Source organism: Anarhichas minor, unplaced genomic scaffold (assembly GCF_050575085.1).
Source record: "Anarhichas minor isolate MPS153535 unplaced genomic scaffold, ASM5057508v1 ptg000073l, whole genome shotgun sequence".
Taxonomy (NCBI): Eukaryota; Metazoa; Chordata; class Actinopteri; order Perciformes; family Anarhichadidae; genus Anarhichas; species Anarhichas minor.
This window is the reverse complement of record NW_027466519.1, coordinates 8,340,001-8,363,340: the sequence shown is the minus strand read 5'-3', so window position 1 is coordinate 8,363,340 and position 23,340 is coordinate 8,340,001. Positions and strand designations below refer to the sequence as shown.

The 23,340-nt window shown below is 41.3% G+C and overlaps 1 protein-coding gene across 1 annotated transcript; it reads left to right on the top strand.

The window, feature by feature from the left end:
- The first annotated feature begins 17,597 nt into the window (after window positions 1-17,597).
- Window positions 17,598-20,876, top strand: ajm1 (apical junction component 1 homolog). Its single transcript, XM_076079416.1, has one exon. The coding sequence runs from the start codon at window positions 17,598-17,600 to the stop codon at window positions 20,874-20,876; it is 3,279 nt and encodes a 1,092-aa protein (XP_075935531.1).
- The last annotated feature ends 2,464 nt before the right edge of the window (window positions 20,877-23,340 follow it).

Genomic DNA, 23,340 nt, shown 5'->3' with positions numbered 1-23,340 from the left:
GTGTAACAAAGAAATTCTGGGCGAAACAACCATGGGAGCCATTTTACACACTGCAAAACACAATTATACATGAACTAAGATCATATCTGGAAGATATCTAGAAGATTTGCCACAATTTTGGCCAAAAATCGACGAACTGTGCTCTTTGAATGATCTCTCATCACGAAGCACGGATCGCACATGGCGGATGAGCACATCTAGCAGGCTCGTGATTCGACCCGGAAACGAGCAGCGGCGTCGAAATTACTCTCTTTCAAACCGTTCAAAGGTTATGGGTATACATGCCAACATTAGCCACTGGTCACAAGAAAATAAATTGGGTAAAAAAAAACTTACGTTTTGACGGTTTTGGCGATGTAAAACGGATTTATTCCAACGGATTTCGGTGCTCATGTGTCCTCCATCCTGTGCTGCATGACTGTGACTGGTATCAATGCGCGGGCGGAATGAATGGCAAAATGGCAGCCGATTCTGTGAGGTGGACCAATCCATGTAGAGAGGGGGGTTTGCCCTGCATTTTGCGATTTTTAGTCAGTAAAGAGACAAGGAGATTCTCAAACACCCCCGCATGGCTCCCGTTGGACTATCCCACATCTAAAATGGTCTCACACTTGTAAATCGGCCGATCACAGGCCTTACCAGTGTCACATACACACATTATGAGCCATTTATTGTTATGAATGACAGATATGACACATCATAACTGCTCAACATTATTGAAAATGGTGTCAAACTGCTTTATTACGATTATTGAACACTCTTAAGATAAGACAAGTGAATATATAGTTAATATTTAGTTATATAGTATATAAAATTAGAATACAGCAATGCAACTGCTGCTTCCAAAAATTAGAATTTTGCATGCCTTTGCTTGGTTTATGCTGGCTTGCTTCACTCAATCGAAGTCAAATCAGTTTTAGAGACTGTAAAACCTGTTGTGCTATGACTTTGGCTATGCCATTAACATTTTTAGGCCTTATTTCAAGTAATATTTTAGACACAAGTGCTTTTTTTCAGGCGAACCTGCAACTTTTTCAATTTGAGCTGTGCCATATGTGTATTTGTTATTAACAAGTAACATATACACAATATTTACACATATCAGCACATCTGACTAGTGTTACCTGTATTATACAATCAAACAATTATTAAAATAGACCTTGTAGTTGCAGAAATACACTCTCTTTAGTATGAGTATGCAATTTTCGAGCAGAGACCTAAAAATAGGGCTAGTGTTCAAGAGGTTAAAAATGACTTCAATAAATAATCAAAAACATTCCGATTCATTATCGCTGAGGGCAAGGAGGGCCACCAAAGATTTCTGTTTCTTCCTGATAAGAGGATAAATGCACACAACAGATCGCCCTGATGGAAATATGTTCGTCACAGTCAAACAGATGGAGGACGGAGCCAACCACAGCCTCATTGGCGGAGGTTTAAAGCGCGCTCGAGTCAGTGCTGCAGGCGTGATGGGGAGAGAGAGAGAGAGAGAGAGCGAGAGCGAGAGCGAGAGAGAGAGAGAGAGAGAGAGAGAGAGAGAGAGAGAGGGAGAGTGTGTGTGTGGGGGGCGGTTCCGGCCACGTAGATGTGGATGGTGCAGCGGGGTTGCGCAGAAATCAACCAACGATGTAGCGTAAAGGAAGAGGAGTGGAAAAGAATCCGGGGAACCTGACCAATAAGGCGGATATTGCAGCTCTACCTCTTGCACATGTCCGATGTCGTCATCGGGAAACCACTATCGCATCCCTGACACACACTATGGATCAGCAGAGGCTGGCAGTCCGGACTGATGCGGTAAGACCTGGGGCTTTTGATTCGCACTATCGCGGTGCAGGCTACGGCCACTACAGTATTTTACCTCCACTCACTGCAACCACTGCTGATTTCTGTCTCCTTTGACATCACCGCGATGGTGCTACAGATTCATCACGATATGGATTGTGCATATCTATTCTCGCGTCTGTGCACATATTAAAATGCATTTAACCATTCGGAGCTTTGCAAAAGCATGACGTTGTGTTAGCGGTCGCGTGTTCTGAGCTCAGCAGGTCCGGCTGATGACAAACGTGCTCCCGTCCTCGATCACTGACATCATCCGCATCAGGATCGTGGCTCGAGGCAGCGGTCGGGCTACTACGCAGTGTTTGCTAGCTCAGCGCGTCAATGCGACGTTCGTTCGGACTTGATGCATCGCACTGTTACGGTGTTACAGTTGTTTCTCCACCAGAGGAGACGGGCCCTCTGCACCGCAGTGTTGCGGTGTTACAGAGGTTGCACGAGCTGTTCGGATTCTGTCGCGAGGAGACCGGCAGAAAAGCCTAGCCAGATGTTGCAGAGTTGTACAGAGGCCGCAATACGTGTGCAGACAGACAGACAGACAGATACGTAGATTGATAGATAGATAATAGATAGATTATTAAAATACTAACCGTACATTAATTTACATTTGTAACTTAATCGTATAACTTTGGAAGAATTTGAAGAACTTCTTATATCAAATCTGCCTATAGGCCTGATGACAATTTTTAACTTTAATTATTGATGAGTTATCCCATTAATTGACTAAGCATTAAGCTACTGTGTCGAAAACTACTGACCAATAATCATCATCCATAACAGTCCAATCGCTTTAGTTTATAATCATGTTAAATACAAAAGTAGAAAACCATCAAGCTGGACCACATCTCTAGTATTTTTAGTACGGAATAATTTTGCTTGGTGCTTTTGCCCCAGATGGTTATAAGATAAGTTTACAACTAATCATTTCAGAACTATCTTTTTGTGATTCATTCAACACAGTGAGACCAATAGAGAGGAGCTCTTCTTCTCTTCTTCTCCGAAGCTGCAGCAGAAACCCAACACAGACCTATTGCCTACAAACATAAATTAGTGAGTCAGTCACTTAGTGATTGTTTTAGCTTTTTTCCTGTTCGTTTTCTACAGTCAATTTTCTCAAATGTTTAAATATGGGGGTGCCATGGTTGTGAACGTTAAAAAAATATGAACTCGCAAACTGTGCAACGGTGGGACAGGAAGTTTAAAGAGCACACTGAAAAATGCGTTTTATGCTATATGTGACGCACACAAAATGTATGGTCACATTTTTGTTTATTTTATAGAACGAATTTCTGTGATTTTGCTAATAGTAATAAAACTTCCTCAGAAGTGTATTTCTATCTATGCCCAGTAGGTGGCAGTGCAGCGCTGTGGTTTCGCCTCGCGGCCCTATACTTGTATGTGTGCGTGCAGCGTCTCCGCATAGCTCGAGAAGACATTGAATGAAGAAGCCACGTTTGCCTGTCTCATTATTTCCTGTTTTCTCAGGTTAGTGACTTGTAAAGTGCACCAAATATGACATATGAATTATGGACCAATGTTTAGTGAACATGTTTATAGATTACTTTGTTTCATGTAGTTGTTTAGTAGCTACGTGAGTGTTGTTTTAAGACTTACTGTCGAGTGCTAGCTAAACTCATAGCAGCCTTGCCTTACATCCCTAGTGTTTTTCAGATGTTGAATAGGATTTTGTTTTTGCTGTTTCCTGAGAGGTACATTACATAAGACTCATATGAGTACAATATCTGAAATGGAAATGTGCAGTCAATAACTTTTTTACCCACATACTTTCAGCTCAAGTAAATGCATCACAACTGGGCTTTCCTCACTAAAACCCCTCACAGGTCTTCACTCCAGCATACCAGCAGGACAGAATCTTCACTCGTTTCATTACTACTGGACAGAACTTTTTTAAAAGGAGGCCGAGTTATTCTGTTAATTAAAACCAGAAGATTGACAATTTAAGTCTTTTTTTCAATAGATTAATTAGGCGCTGCTTTTCTTGGGTCTGCCTCTGGATCTCCGGGCTAGTCCAGGTGATGTCTGTGTGCCCATCTCTACCAGTCTGGATTTTGGGTCTCGCAGTTGTTTTGGGACTTTTCTTCACTGCATTCACTTTCTGCTAATGTTGGCTCCACGAGCTCCAAATCCATTAAACCAGCCTGAATATGAAGAACATCTAAAGCCATCGATGAGTCTGTGGAGCAGATCTTCAGCCGTTTGAGCTCCTCCAGACGCTGAACTTGTGCTTGTAGCGCTTCCAGGTTCCTCTTCCTGGATGTGACCATGTGCTCGTTGAAGGCCTCTCTCTCCTCCTGAGGCACACCCAGTCGGCCCCACAGCCAGCGAATCTTCTCCCGGTGAGTCGCCTCGTTCTCCGCCTTGCGCTCCTCCAGCTGACAAACAAGCAGTTTGAGTGACGTGATATTGTCTATCGAGAGGCAAAAAGAGTCCTCATCCTCGCAGACCACGTCCTTCTCGACGCTGGTCTCGGGGACGTGGTCCAGCTCTCCCATGTCCAAGATGATCTGCCTTTTGACAAGACTCTCTTTGTTTCCTTCAGTCTTATTAGTGAGCTGGTCAAGGCTCTCTCTGAGCCTTGACCAGCTCATCATGGTTAATAGTAGGCAGATGTCCTATCCCATGAGGTTCTGGGTCTTGTGCAAGATTAAGAGCTGCCACATAAGCAATGTCTTGTTTCCCTGCAGCCTGACTACTTTCCCACATTGCAAATACAGTTTCCTTGGACAATTCTTCGGTGCATTCTGTCACATACCTGTGAATGTCCAGTGGTAGACGGGAGAGGGTGTCAGCATCAACATTGCTCTTCCCTGGTCGGTATCTGATATCAAATCGGAAGTCTGCGAAGTCTGGAAGTTCACCTACCCATCTGTGACCAATGGCGTTTAGTTTGGCCATGCTAACATGACGTATGTTAGTGGGTTATTGTCTGTGTAGATTGTGAAGTGGGGCTCATAAAACAGATAGTCCCTGAATTTCTCACAAACAGCCCATTTCAAAGCGAGGAACTCAAGCTTGCCAGAGTGAAGCCTGTAGTTCTACTCAGCTGGAGACAAAGTCCTTGAACCATAGGCGATGACTCTCAGTCTTCCTTCCTGGTGCTGGTGGAGCACTGCACTTAACCCTTGCTCTGAGGCATCAGTGTGTACGGTAAAGGGCAGGTCAAAGTCAGGGTATGCTAGTACAGGTGGGTTGATGAGCGTGTTAATGAGCTGGTGGAGGATACTTTGGTGCTCTAACGTCCACTGGACTGGGGACCTTGATGAGAGCTGGGCACCACTGCCGCGAAAACTCATGCATGAATGGGGGAAACTCCACATCAGGAATCAACTGCTGTACAGGCAGACAACGCAGCGACAACAACTCGTCCTCCCAACAAAGTACCACGCAGTGGCTTTAAAGCACCATGATGACATGGGTCACGTAGGAACTGAGAGTCCTTACCTTGGCGAGATATAGGTTATATTGGCCCTTTATGAAAAGAGACATTGAAGTTCACGTGACCAGGAGATGCCCCTGTATCAAAAATAAGAAACCTGTCACTCACATCAGAGCACCAATGGGAAGTGTCACCAGCACTTCACCACTGGAACTGGTCTCCATTGTCTACATGCATTTAGAGACGAGCAAGGGAGGTTATGAATACATCTTGGTTGTCATAGACCATTTCACCAGGTTTGCCCAAGCTTTTCCAACGAGGAACAAGTCTGGAAGAACAGCTGCCCAAAGAATCTTCAACGACTTCATTACTCACTTTCGATACCCAGCCAAGCTACATGACCAGGGCAGAGAGTTCGAATACAAACTATTCAAAACTCTACAACAACTAACCGGAATAACCCACTCCAGCACAACACCTTACCATCCTCAGGGTAACCCAGCAGAACGTCTAAATCGAATCCTGCTTCAGATGTTGAGAACCCTAGAAGAGTAATTATTGGGAAACACTGGATTAGTCATCGAAATTAAGAACTGTGCAAGTTTTCTTTTTCTATTAAGCAGCAAATGTGTTGATATTCAGCAGGTATACTCTTAAACCATGTTCACCATTTTAGTTTAGCATGCTAGCATTTGATTATTAGTACTAAACACTAGAGTACAGCTGAGGCTGAAGGGAATGTCAGTAGGTATTTCATCCTAATAAACCAAAGTACTGGACTAAATTAAAGTCAAAGGATCATCAACGTTATTGCAATGTATGCTGAGGGTACATGAAAGGCTGATTTCACAGCAATCCATCCAGTAGTTGTTGAGACATTTAAGACTAACTAACCGAGTGGCAAGGTGGCATAGTAGCGCCCACCCATGATTCACTGCTGCGAAAATAGATTTAACTATACACACAGAGCTTTCTTGTCTTTGATCAAATGTTGGATGTTTACAAGAAACATTGAGTAAGCTGGGTATTTATACCTTCTTAGACTTCATTTGAACCTTTTCAGGTTTTTGATCAGTCTACTGTCTGCACAGATGTGTCTTTGAGTCTTCCCCACACCTGCCATTCTCAGTCCTTTCTGTAGTCCTTAGAGGAGCAGCGGCTTATAGCTGCCTCGACACTGCTGCATTTAAACCCTGCCTGCAGGGTTTGGCTTCTTCGTCTCATCAACAGTAATGAATAATTAGAGCATGATGTGTATCCTCTATTTTCGTCACAGACTTTACCAACTCATAGCTCATTATACATTTGATCATGTTCTTTGTTTTGTTTCCCTCTGTTGATGCATATTTAGGCTTCTCAAAAGGAGGATAAGGGCTTACCATGTTCCTGAAGCTTTAACAGGATACTTCATGTGTTACACGCTGGTTGTAGGCCGGTTGATACATCCTATGAAAAACTGAACCGAAAAAGCAATTTAGTCCTGGAAAGGCCACCTTTTTGGAGAAGGAATATCTATAGTTACTTGTTCTTCAAGGGAGGATAAATGATTGCAGATACAGTATTAGTTGCTGGTGAATTAGGCTGCTCAGTTTACAGTAGCTGTCTCTGTATTTAGTTTTCTAGAGTACCCTATATTGACAATGTATCTTGGAGCAGTGGTGTCGTCAGCATCGGGCTTCAGGGGTTTAGCTGGCAATGTTTTTTGTCTAGCCCCAAATCTTTCAGACAAAGGGAAAAATCTATAATCATGAAATGCAAATAATACATTTTTCGACCACCCCAACCCTTGCTGCTGTGTGTGTGTGTGTGTGTGTGTGTGTGTGTAGAGAGATTGAGGGAGTGGGCGGGGCTGGTTAATGCCCTCTTGTATGCGTGCTCAGTCAGTCCATCAGTCCACGGGTACAATGCAGCTTCTGCTCGCCCACTCGCGTCAACATGCTACTAGTTAGCATAGGGTAATAGCATTGCCTGGATATGATAATTGGCCAGCTAGCTAATGTAATAGCTGCTGTAAAATGTTTAAGTAGGCCTATGTAATGCTACATTTGTTTGATAGTTGGTCAATGGTCATCTAGTGAGAGACATTTCATTTCAATGTAATTTGCTTTTTAAAACCTCTTCTCACTCTGACGGCCCGCCCGCGGGCCGTCAGAGTGTTAACGGCATATTTGTGTTATGCACACAACTGCTCTGTAACGATGAGTATTAATGTGATATCTCATTAGAAAGCTACGGTTCTTGTAATTCGATTTATGCAAACCATTTCAAGATACAATAACAACAGCAGGTACAGTTAACGTCTCTGTCAAACAAGCACTCCAAAAATAGCCGATAAAATATCGCCATGACTCACCGATTATGATTCATAACGTCCCCCTTGTGCATGCTAGTCCAGCAAAAACGGTCTTGCTAGGTGGCTAAGGGTCCACTCGATCGAATCCAGTAAAAGATTTAGTCCAAAACACATTAGTACGTCCATAAAGACCCACGGGGGGCTGTTGCATCATTTCAAATTAGCCAGCAGATATGATAACTCGCGATCATATTTCGGGCATAACTTCACATTCCGTGTCAACAGAGCGGAGATTTTCATCGCAAAATGGAGGCTGCATTCCGCTGGTTAGATTGACACCTCATTTGACCCAATAGGAGCTTCTATAGCCTGGTCACAGTCTGGAACAGCCAACGAGAGTCCGCTTTGAAAGACAATGCCCGCCTCTCTTCTTTGGGTATAGCTCGAGCCAATCGCAACAGATCCAGTTCAAACTCAGGCTCCATATAGCCAATGAAATTACGAAGCCAAGGATATGCAGATTTATCAGATTGAATGCTGGAAAAGTTTTCAAAACTGAACTGGAAACCATGACTCAAGTTCCTGAGACCGATTATCAAGACCAAAGTCTGGTTCATGAGAATTTTCAAGAATCTGTGAAAGTTGATAATGATTAAATATGATATAGTTAACCATACATTGACATAAATAAACTATAGTTTGAAATTCGGACATGTAGTATATGCATTTTGACCGAGCCTCCAAATGCGTTTTTCATGCGGCTGCACTCTTAGTAAACCACGTGTAAAATATTAATTTTCTGTTGTATTGTTATCAAATTATAACTTATACCAGGTACCATGACTGCATGCTGATGTAGGAGAGTCTTTTCAAGCCTGTAAATCCCAGCCGTAGATAACTGCTGCCATCTGTTGGCCAAAACAAATCTAGGCGGAAATATAATCCTTCTCTTTCAGTCTGCTGAAAACGCATTAGCTCAATGCTAGTAGCACTTACAGTGATTCTGACTGATTGTGAAGAAACTTCAGAGTGTTGCCGTTCAATAAAGACTAAAACCATACATGTACTCCCAATGGTTCAATAAGAGCTGTCAGTTTACTTTGGGTACGCGGTTGATAGGCGTTTTAGGCAAATTATGCAGGAGTGAGAAGAAGAACATGGATTTCTTTTGCTTGGAAGGGAGAGAGCAGGCTGGCAAGAGGAAGACTGAACTTTTTTACATTTTTATTTTTACTAGTTTATAGTCATGTAGTTTAACACAGGGTCAGTTGTACAATATAATGGGTTGGGCAAGTAAACAGGCCAGCTCAGCAATAAGAGCACTATTTATAAAATATAGAATGTAAGAAAACTATTCATAATAGAGTGGAAACGACTTATAGTGATCACGGCTGCCAGGGTCAAATTGATCTCTATTAGGGGATGATTATCATTTTTTTATTCATTACTTGAATAAACGGACAGCTTCACTTTTTCTGGCTTGCTGCCAATTCTTCTGCCTTTTTCCTGCTTGAGGTGAGGCTTTGCCTGTTTTTGGCCGGCTCTGTGTCACTGCAGGGTGGGTGGTGCATTCAGATGAATGGCGCCCGTTTGCCTGGGCTCCTTGCTTACCTGGCAGCAAACAAAAAGGGAATGTATGTTAGCCTTCCACAGCTTGAATTTTCTTTTTCCATATGTTGTCATGTACTAAAGAACCCCAACACTGTTAGCAAACTTCTTGATTGAACTGAGTAAAATTACATAACTTTTAGGCAGCAGTGATTCAGGCAAATTAGCAGAGAACATACCCTGTTCTCAGTCCCAGATAGTCTGAGTTTAGCCCCAGAACGTGTCAGCTCTGTGCTGGAGTTTATGATGTCAAGATACATGAAAATAATTGTTTAGTATGGGGCGAAGAATACCACATTAACCAGCCCAGTATGCCCAAAGATCCTGTTCATAGAGGGTGATTCTGTGACAGTGCCTGCCCTTTTCCAAACAGTTCCAATGACGGCTTCCCCAATGGTTCTGTGTAACAAAACATCTGGTGGGTCTGGTTAACAAGCCATTGCTATATATTAAACTGTAACCACAATCAACCATGTGTTTCAGTAGCCTGACCTTAACCGCACCTTAATACTTTTTTTTTTGTGCAGATATAGTTTAAAACATGGTTATTGTACATTGTTAAATACCAACGTTCTGCCTAGCGATAAGGTTACATTACATTACATTTTTAAAGTAGAGATGGGTTGGTGGACAGGCATATACTTCCAACTTTATTACTTTGCATTCAGGAGGTGCGCGTAAGTGTTCCGTCAAGAATCATAATCTTTTCCTAATCTTAGCCAAATGATTCACTTGCTATGCAAATATTGTAGACACCAGTTTTTAAAAAGCCTTCGCATGAAACATTTCATATTTATATGTTGAATAATGACATTCATGACTTGTTGAAACTCAATGAAACTGCCTCAGTGTGATAAAGATCTAGTAATGAGATCTCATCCAATATGTAATTTGCAAGGGAATATGACGGAGAATTTCCTAAAAATGGCATTCTCAATGCAGCATATAGGGAATAATTGTAGCAATGTAATTTACATAATTTGTATGTATCTATCAATCATTTTAGACACAGACATAGTTTATGGGGTATTTCAGGATTTCACATCGCTCCTGACATCATTGTTTAGGGAGATCCATGGATAATGAAGAAGAAGAAGAAGAAGGGCAGCTGTCACTCAATAGCAAGAGGTGTCGATTCTTTCAGACTGCACTTGTGTTTCTGGCCAACATTATGTGTGAAATAGCGCTGATTTAGTAGAAAACCCAGGCATTCCAGGAAAATGCAGCTGAAGCATGAAGCTTCTTGGGGTACAGTGGCCACTACATCAGAACCATCAAAGAGACTCATGAGGCAGTGCTGCAAAATGGTTGCAGGAAATGGAGCAAGACATCATCATTTATTGAGCTGAAGAGTCAGCAAGCCAGTTCACATGTAATGGTGTCAAGAGGCTGAGCCACATGATGGAAGCTACTCCAGTGAGATAGGAACAATGATGAGATAAAAGCAAACCGATTGAGAGCATACAAACCTGTGTATCACTGGTGTACAATGTTATGTGCTTGGAAGGAATGAGAAACCCTCGCCTTTGTGTGGTTATGTGAGAAATTTCATGTGGTCCTGTATATCAAAGACTTTGTGATGGTCATAGAGACAATATATATGAGGAGTATGAGACGATATCTAGTATTTACCTTAATTCCAAACAACCAGCCAAGAACAGGGCCCACAGCTATTTATTTTCAGTATTCACTTTTGCACCAAAGTTTAACTGGTGTGACATGTGTTGTGGTCATGTAAAGAGATGTAAAAACATTCCAACACGTCAGAATGATTTTAGGCCAAAATTGAGGCAAACTCACTGTGGAAGGGACCTTAATAAGGCACTTTCATATCCTCTCAAGCTTGAAAGGCACAATTATCATTTGACCCTCAACTAACAGCTTCTTTATCTGCAGCTCTATGGGTGACAGAACACTAACAAAGCATAGCTCACTGACTGAAGTATAATGGAGGTTGCTATCGGTTCTTAGCATGTTGCTAAGTATCACGGCCTTTCTTTTTGACATAGGGTGTGTAGTAACTCGCCTGACTTACTGTGCCAGCTGTATGACAGGAGAATGACATATGACCTAATTTGTGATAGGAGCAACTTAGTGGAAGACATGTTTTTTTTTTTTCCTTTCTCTGACAGCGCTGATTAGTGTTCTTTGGCATACATCCTCTTAATATACCTTTCTGCAAGAATTCCATGGTCTTAGTACACCTCACTGCAAGTGTTACATCGTCATATTAAACCTCACTGCAAGTGTTATGTTGTCTTGATACACCTCATTGAAAGCGTTGGGTGCGACTGTGGCTCAGTGGTAGAGCAGAGTCATCCTTCAATCAGAAGATCGGCAGTGTGATCTCCGGCTCCACTAGTCCATGTTGATGTCTCCTTGGGCAAGACACTTATCCCCAAATTGCTCCTGTAGCTGTGCCTACAGTGTGTGAATGTGTGTGAATGTTAGTTAGTCCTGATGGGCAGGTGGCACCTTGCATGGTAGCCCCTGTCATCAGTGTATGAATGGGTGTGAATTGGTGAATGATGACATGTAGTGTTGAAGAGCTTTGAGTGGTCGGAAGACTAGAAAAGCACTACACAACTACAGTCCATTTACCATTTAAGTTGACTTGATACACCTCACTGCAAGCATTTTCGTATCTAAGAACAGGCAAGGCCTAAAACAGAGCTTATCATAATATAGTGATTCTATATGTTTTGTAACTCGAGGTTACTAGAACATAGATACAGGAAAGGATACTAAACCCAGGGTGCATTGTGTTAGAATTCAGCCATTAGATCTAAAAGGTTGAAGGTGCAATCCTTTGTTTAACACTTCGTGACAAGGTGATTACCACTGTGATGCAAAACATTGTTTACAATACCATTCCTATTTTGACCCTATTTTCAATACATGTCAACCATATCTTAAGATTTAACAACCGTGTCTGGTTCCATTATTACCCATTGTTAATGCTTCTGAGTTGAACATATCCCAAATAGCCTATTTCGAATGTGATATGCTTCACTATTAATGTTGAGTGTACAACTGAAAGCAACACCATGAATGCCAGAGAGAAGAGAAGTCTAAAAGTGTGTGCCGTTATCAGGCGGCAACTGAAGAGTGAAGCCAATGCGGAAGTGTCTTAACCTAGCATTCTTTCTAATGGCCGTCAGGGGGTGATAGTTTCAAGTCTTCTTTAATACAGCATGATGTTGATTTAGTAAAGTATGGTCCGAGTTAATAGACCATAAAGCAGGGTATGCTTTAGGGCGTGGCTACACAGTGATTGACAGGTCACTACAGCTACCAGAGACGTATACGACATCTTTACGTCCCTCCTCTGCATTCCAAATATGGTAACTTCCATTTACTGGTTGCAAAACACCCGAACTCGGGGCTTCATACCAGCAAGCCCAAACCAATCGGTGACGTCATGACAACTACGTCCACTTCTTATATACAGTCTGTGGTTGTTATACGCATTTTGCCTGGCCCTTGAGTGTGGCCCTTTGGAACAGGTATAAACACGTTTGCCTTGAGACATGTTCTGAAAAAACTTCATATAAACTAGTAATGTTCAGCATACTAACTTAAAAAATCTTTACATTTTTCATTTTCTGCTTTTCTTTGTCACGTACGTGACATATTATGACCCCAAAACCGAGGTATAAAACAAACCATAGATTCTGCGTATCCTTCTTGAGAGATAGCAGCTCTCACACTTTAAATGTTTTGACTGTAAATCTCTCTGTAAGTCTCACATCAGGCTGTGAGCAGCGAGAATAGGAACATCAGCATGACCTTTACAAACACTCCTATTCCCCAACTCCCTACTCGCTTCAAGCTGACACATATACAACAGTGGAACAGAGCTCCCCTCGAAGTGTAAATGCATCATGTTATAGTGTAGTGTGTGTCTTGATGTTGGGGGGAGGGTAAGTCTAGAGAGCTTGAATTAGTTCTGCCCGGAGAGACATTTTCTAGGGTGTTCAGTGCCAGTGGTGCAGTGTTGCAGTGCACTGAGAGCAGCTCCATAGCAAATACCCACAATTCACCATACAAAACAGTGCTCACTATGATCACTGACCAGAAGTAACACTACTACACTTCCCCTTCTATTACACTGGATAGTCAAGGGACCAGTTTGAGGCATTAACCAGCCCTAATGTACTGATTAAAGGAATGAGCCACCTTGTGACTTTAAATGGAAACTAGACATATTAGTATCAGCACTCTCAGTGATGTCATGTGCACACCCTCTGAGGTGCTTACATGCCACTTGCAGGAAAGCTGACAGAGTGTGAAGGCAGAGTAACACTCTCTCCATGCAGCCATCTGTGGCTGGAAGACGTCGGCCTTTCACAGGCCATCCTCTAATAGAATTAAATATTATTTTTAAACCCTTTTGAAACCAAAGTTCACGTTATTTACAGGCAATTGAAATATCGCTAAAAGTATTTTCCAGACACGCCATGTATTGTTATTTGCAGGAAATATATCCTTGACACTGATTTTTAAAATATAGTGCACTCTTGCTAGTTTCTCAAGATTACCAACCGTGCCTTTAAGGCCTTTACACACCCTAATTTGAAAGTCAGTATATTTTTTAGAATGGCTGTTTTTGTCATGAGTACTTTCACACAGAACGCAAATGTTACACTAAGAAAAATCAACTATTGAAGGGAACAAGGTGTTTTCTTCTGAGCTTTCGCACCACAAATAAAGGCATCAACCAATCACTTTGTGCAGAATGAGTTGAGTAGCACCTATATCTATCTATATATCTATATTTAGTCCGAGCCAAGACTCTGGCAACTTCAAAGGCAAGCGCAGACCAAAACTACTCCTTCCGTTCTTACCTTTCACAATAAAAGCCCTGGATATATGATATTCGTAGGCGAGAATTTGATTTTTCAAGTTGTTTATTCATCACGCTCCAGGTGTGTAACTCCTGTCACAAAATATATGAGATACTATTACTGGAAAGTGTAAATTGGCTGATTCCAGGAGTAGTGTTTGATGTGTCAGTGTTGCAATTTTAATGAGTCATCATCATTCTAGGAAGAGCTGTTTTTTGTTTTGAATGTGTTGTTTTGGGAAAACACTGTTCAACATCATCTTTGTCCAACTAAAGTGGCAATCATGAAAAATGATTCATGAAAATAGAAAGCAGGGTTGGACATTGAAAGCTGGGTTTGATTTGCATCCATCTCCAAATATAACCATTCCACCACAATGTTAACATGTGGGCTGATTGTATTTACAGTATGGTGGACTTGTAGTTTTTTTGTTAACATTAAATTTGAACATGACCTTCACTGAACGGCTGCCTGCTCTCTGACAGTTGAACTCCTTTAAAAGGACATTACAAATGTGCACTTGGCTGCAGTTGCCACAGGATTTTAGGAAGACATCAGCCATATCAACGGCATAATCATTCTCCATCTGCTCCGTTCTGAGCATCTGCTCGACCAGTTGCTCAATCTGGGTCAGCTTCTTTCTCCTACGGGGGTCTCACACAGGTTGCAGCAGCTTGTATTCTGTATTATTATGTATGTATTATGTCTTTCAATTCCTGCATACTTTTAAACTGCTGCCTTTTAAATCATATGTGAAATTCATGTAGTAGCGAGTGCAGTCATTGAGATCAGAGGCACCAAATAGCATCATTTATCATTCACTGGGTTACAAGTCATGAGTGACTGGCACCAAATTAAAGGCTTTTCACTGCATTTTGCTAATCCTTGACTTAAGCCAATGTAAGGCCTCATCACTGAAAATGGTGGCTGACCTATGACCCATGACCGAGGGCCAGGGTTTGGTTTAATCATTGGTGGGGACATATGTCTTGGGTTCTTCCCGCAGGAAATTTTGAGCATCAAACACTTAATTTCCTACATTCTGGTGATTATTTTCTGCATCAGTTCATGTTGTAAATATCTTTATTTATGTAAAGGAAAAGACTAATTCTCCTGTAAATCAACATCTCTCATGTAATGTCATCTCTGCTGAGTCAACACATGTGGGCATGTGTCGTTTACTCTTGCATCCTCTTTTGTCACTTTTTTGGGGGCAAGAAACCTCTTTAAAAGAGCATGAGGCACGAATTCACCTCAATGATTCATTGATTCATTTTAATGAACTTTAACAGCTCATATGTTAAAAAAAGTTTCAAAAGTTACGGCACATTCAAAACACATCCCACATATCTTATTCTTTGAGAAGTTATAATATCTTGAAAAAAAAGCAATATTACTTTAATAAATGAATCATTAAATGAGAATAAAGTCATAGTATCTATAGTCTGCTGTGCATGACGTTAACTCTGCTGATATGGTAGTGTCCCCTTCTGACCGTCATGTGTGCTGCAGTGCAGGCAACAGAAGAAAGGGACCGCAGTATGCAGCCGGTCACACCAGAAGCACATTTCTCCCAAGCGGCAACTTCCGGTGCTGAGAAATGAAGCTGCTTTACCAGAGACTTGTCAGCTCCACCAATGAACAACCTCTTTTCACATTTTTGGATTAGCCAGGAGTTAGTCTGTGTCGTCCGTCACTGCTAGAGCCACCCACTTTGAGCTTCACAACGGCTAAGGTTAGAATGAAGTTTAGGTTCAGTTCGGGTAGGGTAGGGTAGGGTAGTCATTTAGTTGTGATGGTTAAGGCATGGGTTAGGGGCAAGATAAGGCAATATAACATGAACGCATACGTCCTCACAAGTATAGTACAAACGTATCACAACACAAATCAGAATATACCATCAATATTATTTGTAAAAAGCTGTGCTTTCAATCTTGTCTGTAGCCTTACTTATAGTCTCACACTGATACTGTCTCATGATAACAGAGGCTTGACGAAACAAAAATACTTGACTTTGACTTCAGAATTGGTGACTTTTGTTGGACTTGATGCACTCCTCCGGCCCATCAGGAAGAGCCTTGGATTAGCAGCAGCATATTCAGAGACAGACAGACAAAGAGTAAGAGTTCAGTTCAAGCTCGGCAGCATTTGTCGAGTAAACAAACACTTACACATCGTGTGTATCCTTGAGGTCTAACTAGAGTGCTGAGTGCATTTTTTTCCTTAAATATATCAGAAAAGCCTTTTTGTTATACTTTCAAATCCTGTATTGTTTATATCTGTGTTTGCTTGCTACTGTCTTCTTCTTTCCTGCCTTTGCTGGCACATTGCCACGACTGTTGGCGCACTACCACAACTAAGTGCAAATTAGTATGACAGCGCAAAACTGTCCACAGGAATGTGTATTGCATTTCTGCATGCTGTGATGCAAACAAAATGGAGCTCCCCTCTCACAGACATGGCTCAATGGGGCGTGTAGCAACTCCTCAGGTTACCATAACGTCTGCACTGCCTGATATTGATGCAAAGGTGTGGGCCTGTAAAGCCCATTAGTACATTGACATTGTGTAAGTAAAGTTGACTTTATTAGTTGCAGTTTTGCAAGACAAAAAGATACTTGATAACATCACTACTGTATTGCTTATTGTCAGAATAACCAGTGCTACATGCCAAATATAGATTTAGACTCATTTGGCCATACTTTTGATGCCATTCTCATCATTGAAGATATTATCAACGTCATCATTATCAACAAAGCATGAAGTCAAAACTCATTAGAGCTATTTATTTCAGCCTTTAGATGAATATGCTCTTACAGAGAAAGACATCAGGAACATGTGATGTGATGTGATGAGCTCATTTTTTTGTGTCAGTTTAATTCTTTAAAAATCCTTCAAGCTTTAGTAACATTCAGTGTTTATGGAAGTGAAGAAGCTGTAAATGCTTTTAGTTAGTTTTAAGATTACAATTTAGTGGACATCCCATTTCTACCCAAACTAAGTGACATGTTTCCCCACAAGTGTATTAGTTAGTACTTGACTGCTGAACAAAACAAATCACATCACTGTCAAAAGATTATTTGGAAATTCACTAATGTTTCTACATAATCCTGAGAACTAATATTCAGATATAAATATTGACGTCTCTCGATGTCAGTGAAGGATTCAGCCCATCTATTCTGGCTAAAGCTAAAGTTCCCCAGAAATCTTTCACCACCCCTTAACCACCTAAATTACAACACCAAAAAATATTTCATTAAACAAACCTGTTTAATAAATTATCTTTAATGTTTCTACATTAAAGATAATTGCAAGCAGAACATTCATAGACTAATTTGCAATACACCTCTTTTTTGTACCACAACCAAACCTGCTCATATATTGAATCATATACATATTCTAAATTGTAGTTATTATTTCTGCCATAGTTTAGTCAAGAGACTAATTTGTAAAATGTAACCCATACTGAATAGTATTTCTTCTCCATGGGTACTTGGTGGAACACATTTGTATTGCCTGGTTTATTGTCCCTAACTACAATTCTTTGTTCACCTCTCTAGGCAACATCAACATTAAAGCAACTTGATGGCGAAAACTAGAGGAGTCCCTTTAAGATGACACGCACAGACCCTCCTGACATACTGGTATCAACTGTGCATCGAGATATTAAAGTGGTCTCCATTTCTTCACACTACAAGTCCTTGCAACCCTCCAAACAATGTGATTCTATACATTACAGCACACTGGAGGACAGTAAGAGCAAAGTCAATAAGAGACACTGTCGTTCCTTTGACTACAGGTCATTGGAGTACCCAAAATCACACAAGTACTCAATGGAGTCCCCATTCAAGAAGGCTGATAGGCATGCAGCCAACCCAGATGTTGCCTGGAACGCCTTGGGCCGCCAGCAGAGATACCGCTTTTCTGCTCCGGACATTTTCAGCCATAGATTAACTCCTCAACCAATGGCTGCAGATATGACCAGTGAAGTCATTGTCCCTGAACAAAAAAGAAGGACCAGGTCCAAAAGTGCCCCTCGAGTCCAGACCAGTCTCACCCCTGTGTCTTTTGAAGGGTCCTCATCTTCAGGGAGGAAGGGCAGGGAGTCCCAAAGGGCTCCAAGAGATTCTCGCTGGAGGCCTGAAGTATCACCGCGTAGGGAGTCCTCCCACGCAGCAACTAGGGCTCATATGCATGACGTCCATCCAATTAAGTTGCAGCCTCAAATGAGTGACAGCAGTAGATACTCACCAAGCTATGCTGGTGATAATTCTGAGGATGGAGGGCTGGATAAACCAGCAACTAGTCCTCATGTCAGGTGTCGAGTTGACATAAAACCTGATGATGTAGCATTACATCATTCAGGACGAAAACAGGCTACACATCAAGTGGACATACCCTGGCAGAGGCACCACAGTGGGGGGAGTAGGAGTCTGACTGTGCCACGCCATTTCTCCTACTCAAGAACACCAACTCCCACCGATTCATTAGGCACAGAGGGTAGGCAAGCTTATCAATATTCCCGCAGCATGCCAAATAGTTACATACAACCCATGGAGATTCCTTTGCAAAGAATGCCTTCATCAGGTGATTACCATGGAAGGGAACGCAGAGCTCATTCTAGTCCCAATGTGCCAACCAAGTTCTTTTATGCAGATGATCCAGGGAGATATGTGACTACTGCTCCTCCTCAACCAAGTTCTGGCTTTCATGATGAACGTTACACACCAGGACAAACATATACGCCAAAAGTGCAATATGTGCAAGATCCAAGGACTCGAATGGTGCATGCTGTAACTACAAGACCCTATTATCCTGAGATGGAGCCCTATCAATACTCTGTGCAGACAGGGTATCCCAAACCCTATGCAGCAAATGAACCTGGGCCATACATCATACAGACACCTCCAACAAGAATATTTTGTGGGGATGATCCAAGATCTTATCCAATCCAGACTGCTCCTCCAAGGATTTATTATTCTAGCGACATGTATGCAATGCCTCCAGAGCATCATATTCCAGCAAGGGCGTATTACACGGAAGGCCGAAGACATGCTAGAGTTATTCAGGCACAAACAGATGACTGGTATGGCTCAGATGCATCTGGTTATTCCACCAATCCTGCCTCTTATGTATCTCAAGTCACCCCAACCAGAGTCCGTCAAGAGCCTGTGTTAACACCATGGTATGCCAACCCATGTGTAGAACCTCAAAGAATTGGCACAGAATCAAAATCGTACTCAAGGTCCTGGGACAATATTCTCAACTCTCGTGTAGAGAGGGAACAACCTCTTCCTGTACAGCGGGGTCAGAGCTATGATGATCTTCTTGACTCCAGGAAGCCTGCAGCAGCCACAGGTGACAAACCAGAACCAGTGGTAGTCAATCTCTCCAGTTCACCAAGACGCTATGCAGCCTTATCAATGTCTGATAGCTCACTAATTGACAAAAGCCCAACAGAGACATCAAAGAGCACTAATAGTAAACTCTGGTTTGTCACTCCTGAAATAACAATCACTGATAATGACATTCGACCAGGGAAACTTATTAAGGCTGAAGGACGGTCTGCCAGTTGGGACATTCTTGACTCCAGAAGCACCGAGGGTCCAGAACCATTTCAGCGAGACTTTGAAAGCTCAACCAAAGAGAAGATACATGACAATGCCTCACTACAGCAAAGCCTTGAACAACTTGATGAGCTTCTGGCAGATCTTGTGACTGATTACAAGCCACCCAGTAGAAGGGCAAGTGAGGACATTCTTGATCAGCTAAAGAAGTTGATTGATGAGGAAGAAGCAGTATCTCTGTCCAGAAAGAGCTCAAAGGCATATACAGATGAACCAGCTCCTCTTGACAAGCAGCCAACCTCAATAAGAATGAATCCTGATGCTTTTCGAGACATGGACGGAGCCAGTGATGCAATGAAGAGTGCAGATGAGTGCTCTCCAGATCAGAGCCCAGATGAGGATGATACAATGATGTGCTCGAACAACAAATGCCGGAGGACGGAGACCCTGTTCAATGCTTGCCTATATTTTAAATCCTGCCACAGCTGCTACACTTACTACTGCTCTCGTAACTGCCGCAGGGAGGACTGGGACATTCATAAAGAAAGCTGCCTGTATGGCAGAATTAGCAGCATATGTCGTCACATCATTAAACACTGCCGGGAGACTGTTGAAGTCCACAAAGCCTTCTCCCGTATTGCCAAAGTTGGCTATCTTTCTCGAGGTAGAGGAGTTCTATTCCTTGGTTTTCCAAATCCAGTGTCATCCAGTAAATTCCTGCAGTACGGCCTGGATAGTCTACTTATGTCTCCTACATACCTGTCTCTCCGAGAGCTTGAAAGCTTCAAGGACAACTTAGGGGAGTACTGTAAGGAGCTGCAGGAAGCTGGTACCGAGTACGACCCTAACGAATGTTTCATCTTGAATGTATCCATTGCTGTTGGTGACCAGTTACCTGATGGGCCATCTCCAAGAAACCAAGCTCCAACTGTCAGAAAATATGCAAAGGTAGCACTGGCTTCCTTCAGCCCTGAGAGAAAGGTTCACAAGAAAGAGAGTGACATGGAAACGCTGATCCTCACCCCACCCCCTGGAACAGCAGATATCGACAAAGAGGGAGAGGAAGGCAGGAAGGCCAGGGAAATCTGTTTTATAAATATACAACGGGAGTTAAGGATTCGAGGGGTTTTCCTACGCCATGAATACCCACAGGTATATCAGCAGCTCTGTGAGTTTGTGGAAAGTAACAGAAGGTTCACACCCACAACTATTTATCCTATCGATAAGAGGACCGGCAAACAATTCATGTGCATGATTATGGCTGCCTCGGAGCCCAGGACGTTGGACTGGGTCGGCACCCCGCATCTCCTTGATGACATTATTTAAGTGCACCTATTGTTGTAAATATATATGTATAGAAATACATATATATTATTTCACATATTTATATATCAATCCAATTACAAACATTTGTAGATAAGTATTTTGTTAACAGAATGATATATATTCATGTCTGCTTGATCAGTATTATTCTTTTTCAGAATATTTCCTGTCAGGTGCAGAATGAGTATAGTACATTATTTGTTTTAATCTTTTTAACAAGCACACACCTTTTATCCACAAGTCATTTGTCTGTATCCTGGTTACAACACATTCCCTTTGGTAGGGATTACCTAATCTCACATTATGGTATTTTGATTTGTGCAAATAATTATCAATATGTTTTTTTTTCAACTTAGCCTCTTTAAATGAGAGAGAGAGTCCATCTCTGTGAGTATAACGTTACTATTTTTCATATGTGACTCAAGTGGTTAATCACACAGAAAATATGAAACATTATTTTTCGTAAATACTTTCTATGCAAAGTTGCTTCATGACTTAACCACATTCCTGTAGAAGGAGTTTATTCAGTTATTATATTATATTATTATACACGTGACAGTTGTGCTACTTAAAACATCAATAAAAACAGGCACGAAGTCTTATTGTTGCTTAAGTAGAAGTACTATATTGAAAGTGAACATTTTCCTCTTTGAGTTACCCTGGAGAAATTCAAGCTAAGTTCAGTAATTCTTTGAATCCGCTCTTCAGAATTACTGGAGCACTACTGAACTTGGCTGTTGAAATGGTGCCAGTAAGCAGCCACACAGTAGGTGTCGGCCCGTGCTGTTCAGTTTTAAACACTGTGAATAGTGATAGTGACAAAAACTAAACTTGGTATAATACCAAGTAAATCATGCAATTTCCTATAACACTGAAGTTGATGAGTTGTATTTTTAGATATATTTACAAACAAAAAAATATATGAATTAGCAGCAGGAGTTATTGTCCTTAGAACGAGGTGAGCCAGATTTGGCACAGTAGCTATATGGTACATAAATGCGTGAGAAGACATTAGTTGTGTATTTGTGCTGCACTAGGTTTATTACATGTGTGATTTATATTGTCCTATTTGGTTTTAGCGAATGAGAACCTTTGCATTGCTCATTCATTGTTTGCAGAATTTTTAGAAACATGTATCAATGCAACTCACCCATGTTGCCTCGTCTCTCAAGATACATACATTTCTTGATTTTGTTTTTGTAGCGTCCTAAATCCCAAATTCCCTGCCAGCAGACTGGTAATGATTTAAAGTGTAGCTGAAACATATTGTATGCTAATAACAAAACTGTTTAAAAATGATTTGACCCCATTTGTCAAATGGCTCAACATATCCGGAAGACGTGAAGGAGTATTTTGTCAATCAGTCCTCGGTAATCATTAATTAATTAGTCATTGTCCCCCATTTCAACCTCTTCCCTTGTGATATCAGCTTTCCTTAGAATTTGTAAGACAAAGTACAGTGAAACTTAAAGTACATATATATTTGAAAAGCTGTTTCACTGAGTTACAGTAGTTGACTGGCTGACAGGACGAGCTGTACAGATTCCGTGAGAAGTTGCTGGCTGCATGTGACTGTTTTATATGCTCTGATCATTTTAACATGACATCGATGACAGTAAATTGCTCGATGAATGGACTTGTGAAAGTTAAAACTATGCTGTGTAAGAAAAAATAAATTAATTTTCATCACTCATTCAAGTTGAAATAACGTGTCAAAGACAAGGAAGAAGAGACCTCACTAAAATGTCTAGAAAATTCTGTAATCTTGTATTTTTTTATACTTTCAACATATGTGTGTGAGTGTGTCTATTTATAAACAATATCTAATAAATGGAATGGGAACTCTGGGTGTCTGCCTGTTCTTTAGGTGTTACAGCTCAGTCCTTCATATGTCTTCCATGTAGTGAGAGTTGTAAACAGGACAGTCAGTCATTGGGGATGATAAACATAAACCTTAGTCAGCTTGATCAAATGTTTGAATGATTCTTAGTTTTAGATGAGAAATGAATACTAGTGGAAAAATGTGATTTTCCCAAATTAGAGTAAAACTTATACCGGATATGTTTTATTATACTGTATATGCTATACGACAAAACGAAATCAACTCACTCAAACAATCCAAATATGGTTTGGTATACACTGAGCAAAGAAATTCAAATATTCAAATTTATGTTTTAGATTTTTATTAAATCTGACATACAATTTAATGTCCAAAGTTAAAGTAATTTAAAAAGTAAATGTTATCATAAGCAAAGAAATCTGACTTCCGACCAGATTTTGTGAAACGGACTTTTTGTCCTTTTTTTTGTTAGCCAATGTACAGATACAGCAGCACACAGGAGCCCATGTTTTCCCCAGTCTGACTGTGGTGATCATACCAGAGCCTGGCTTATGAATTCAGATTTGACCCCAACAATGATGTAGCTGGTACAGGCATATAACGGTAGACAAGTCTACCCGTGGTGAA

Excerpts from the sequence above, each read along its gene's own strand:
- ajm1 (XM_076079416.1), top strand. The coding sequence starts at position 17,598 with ATGACACGCACAGACCCTCCTGACATACTGGTATCAACTGTGCATCGA.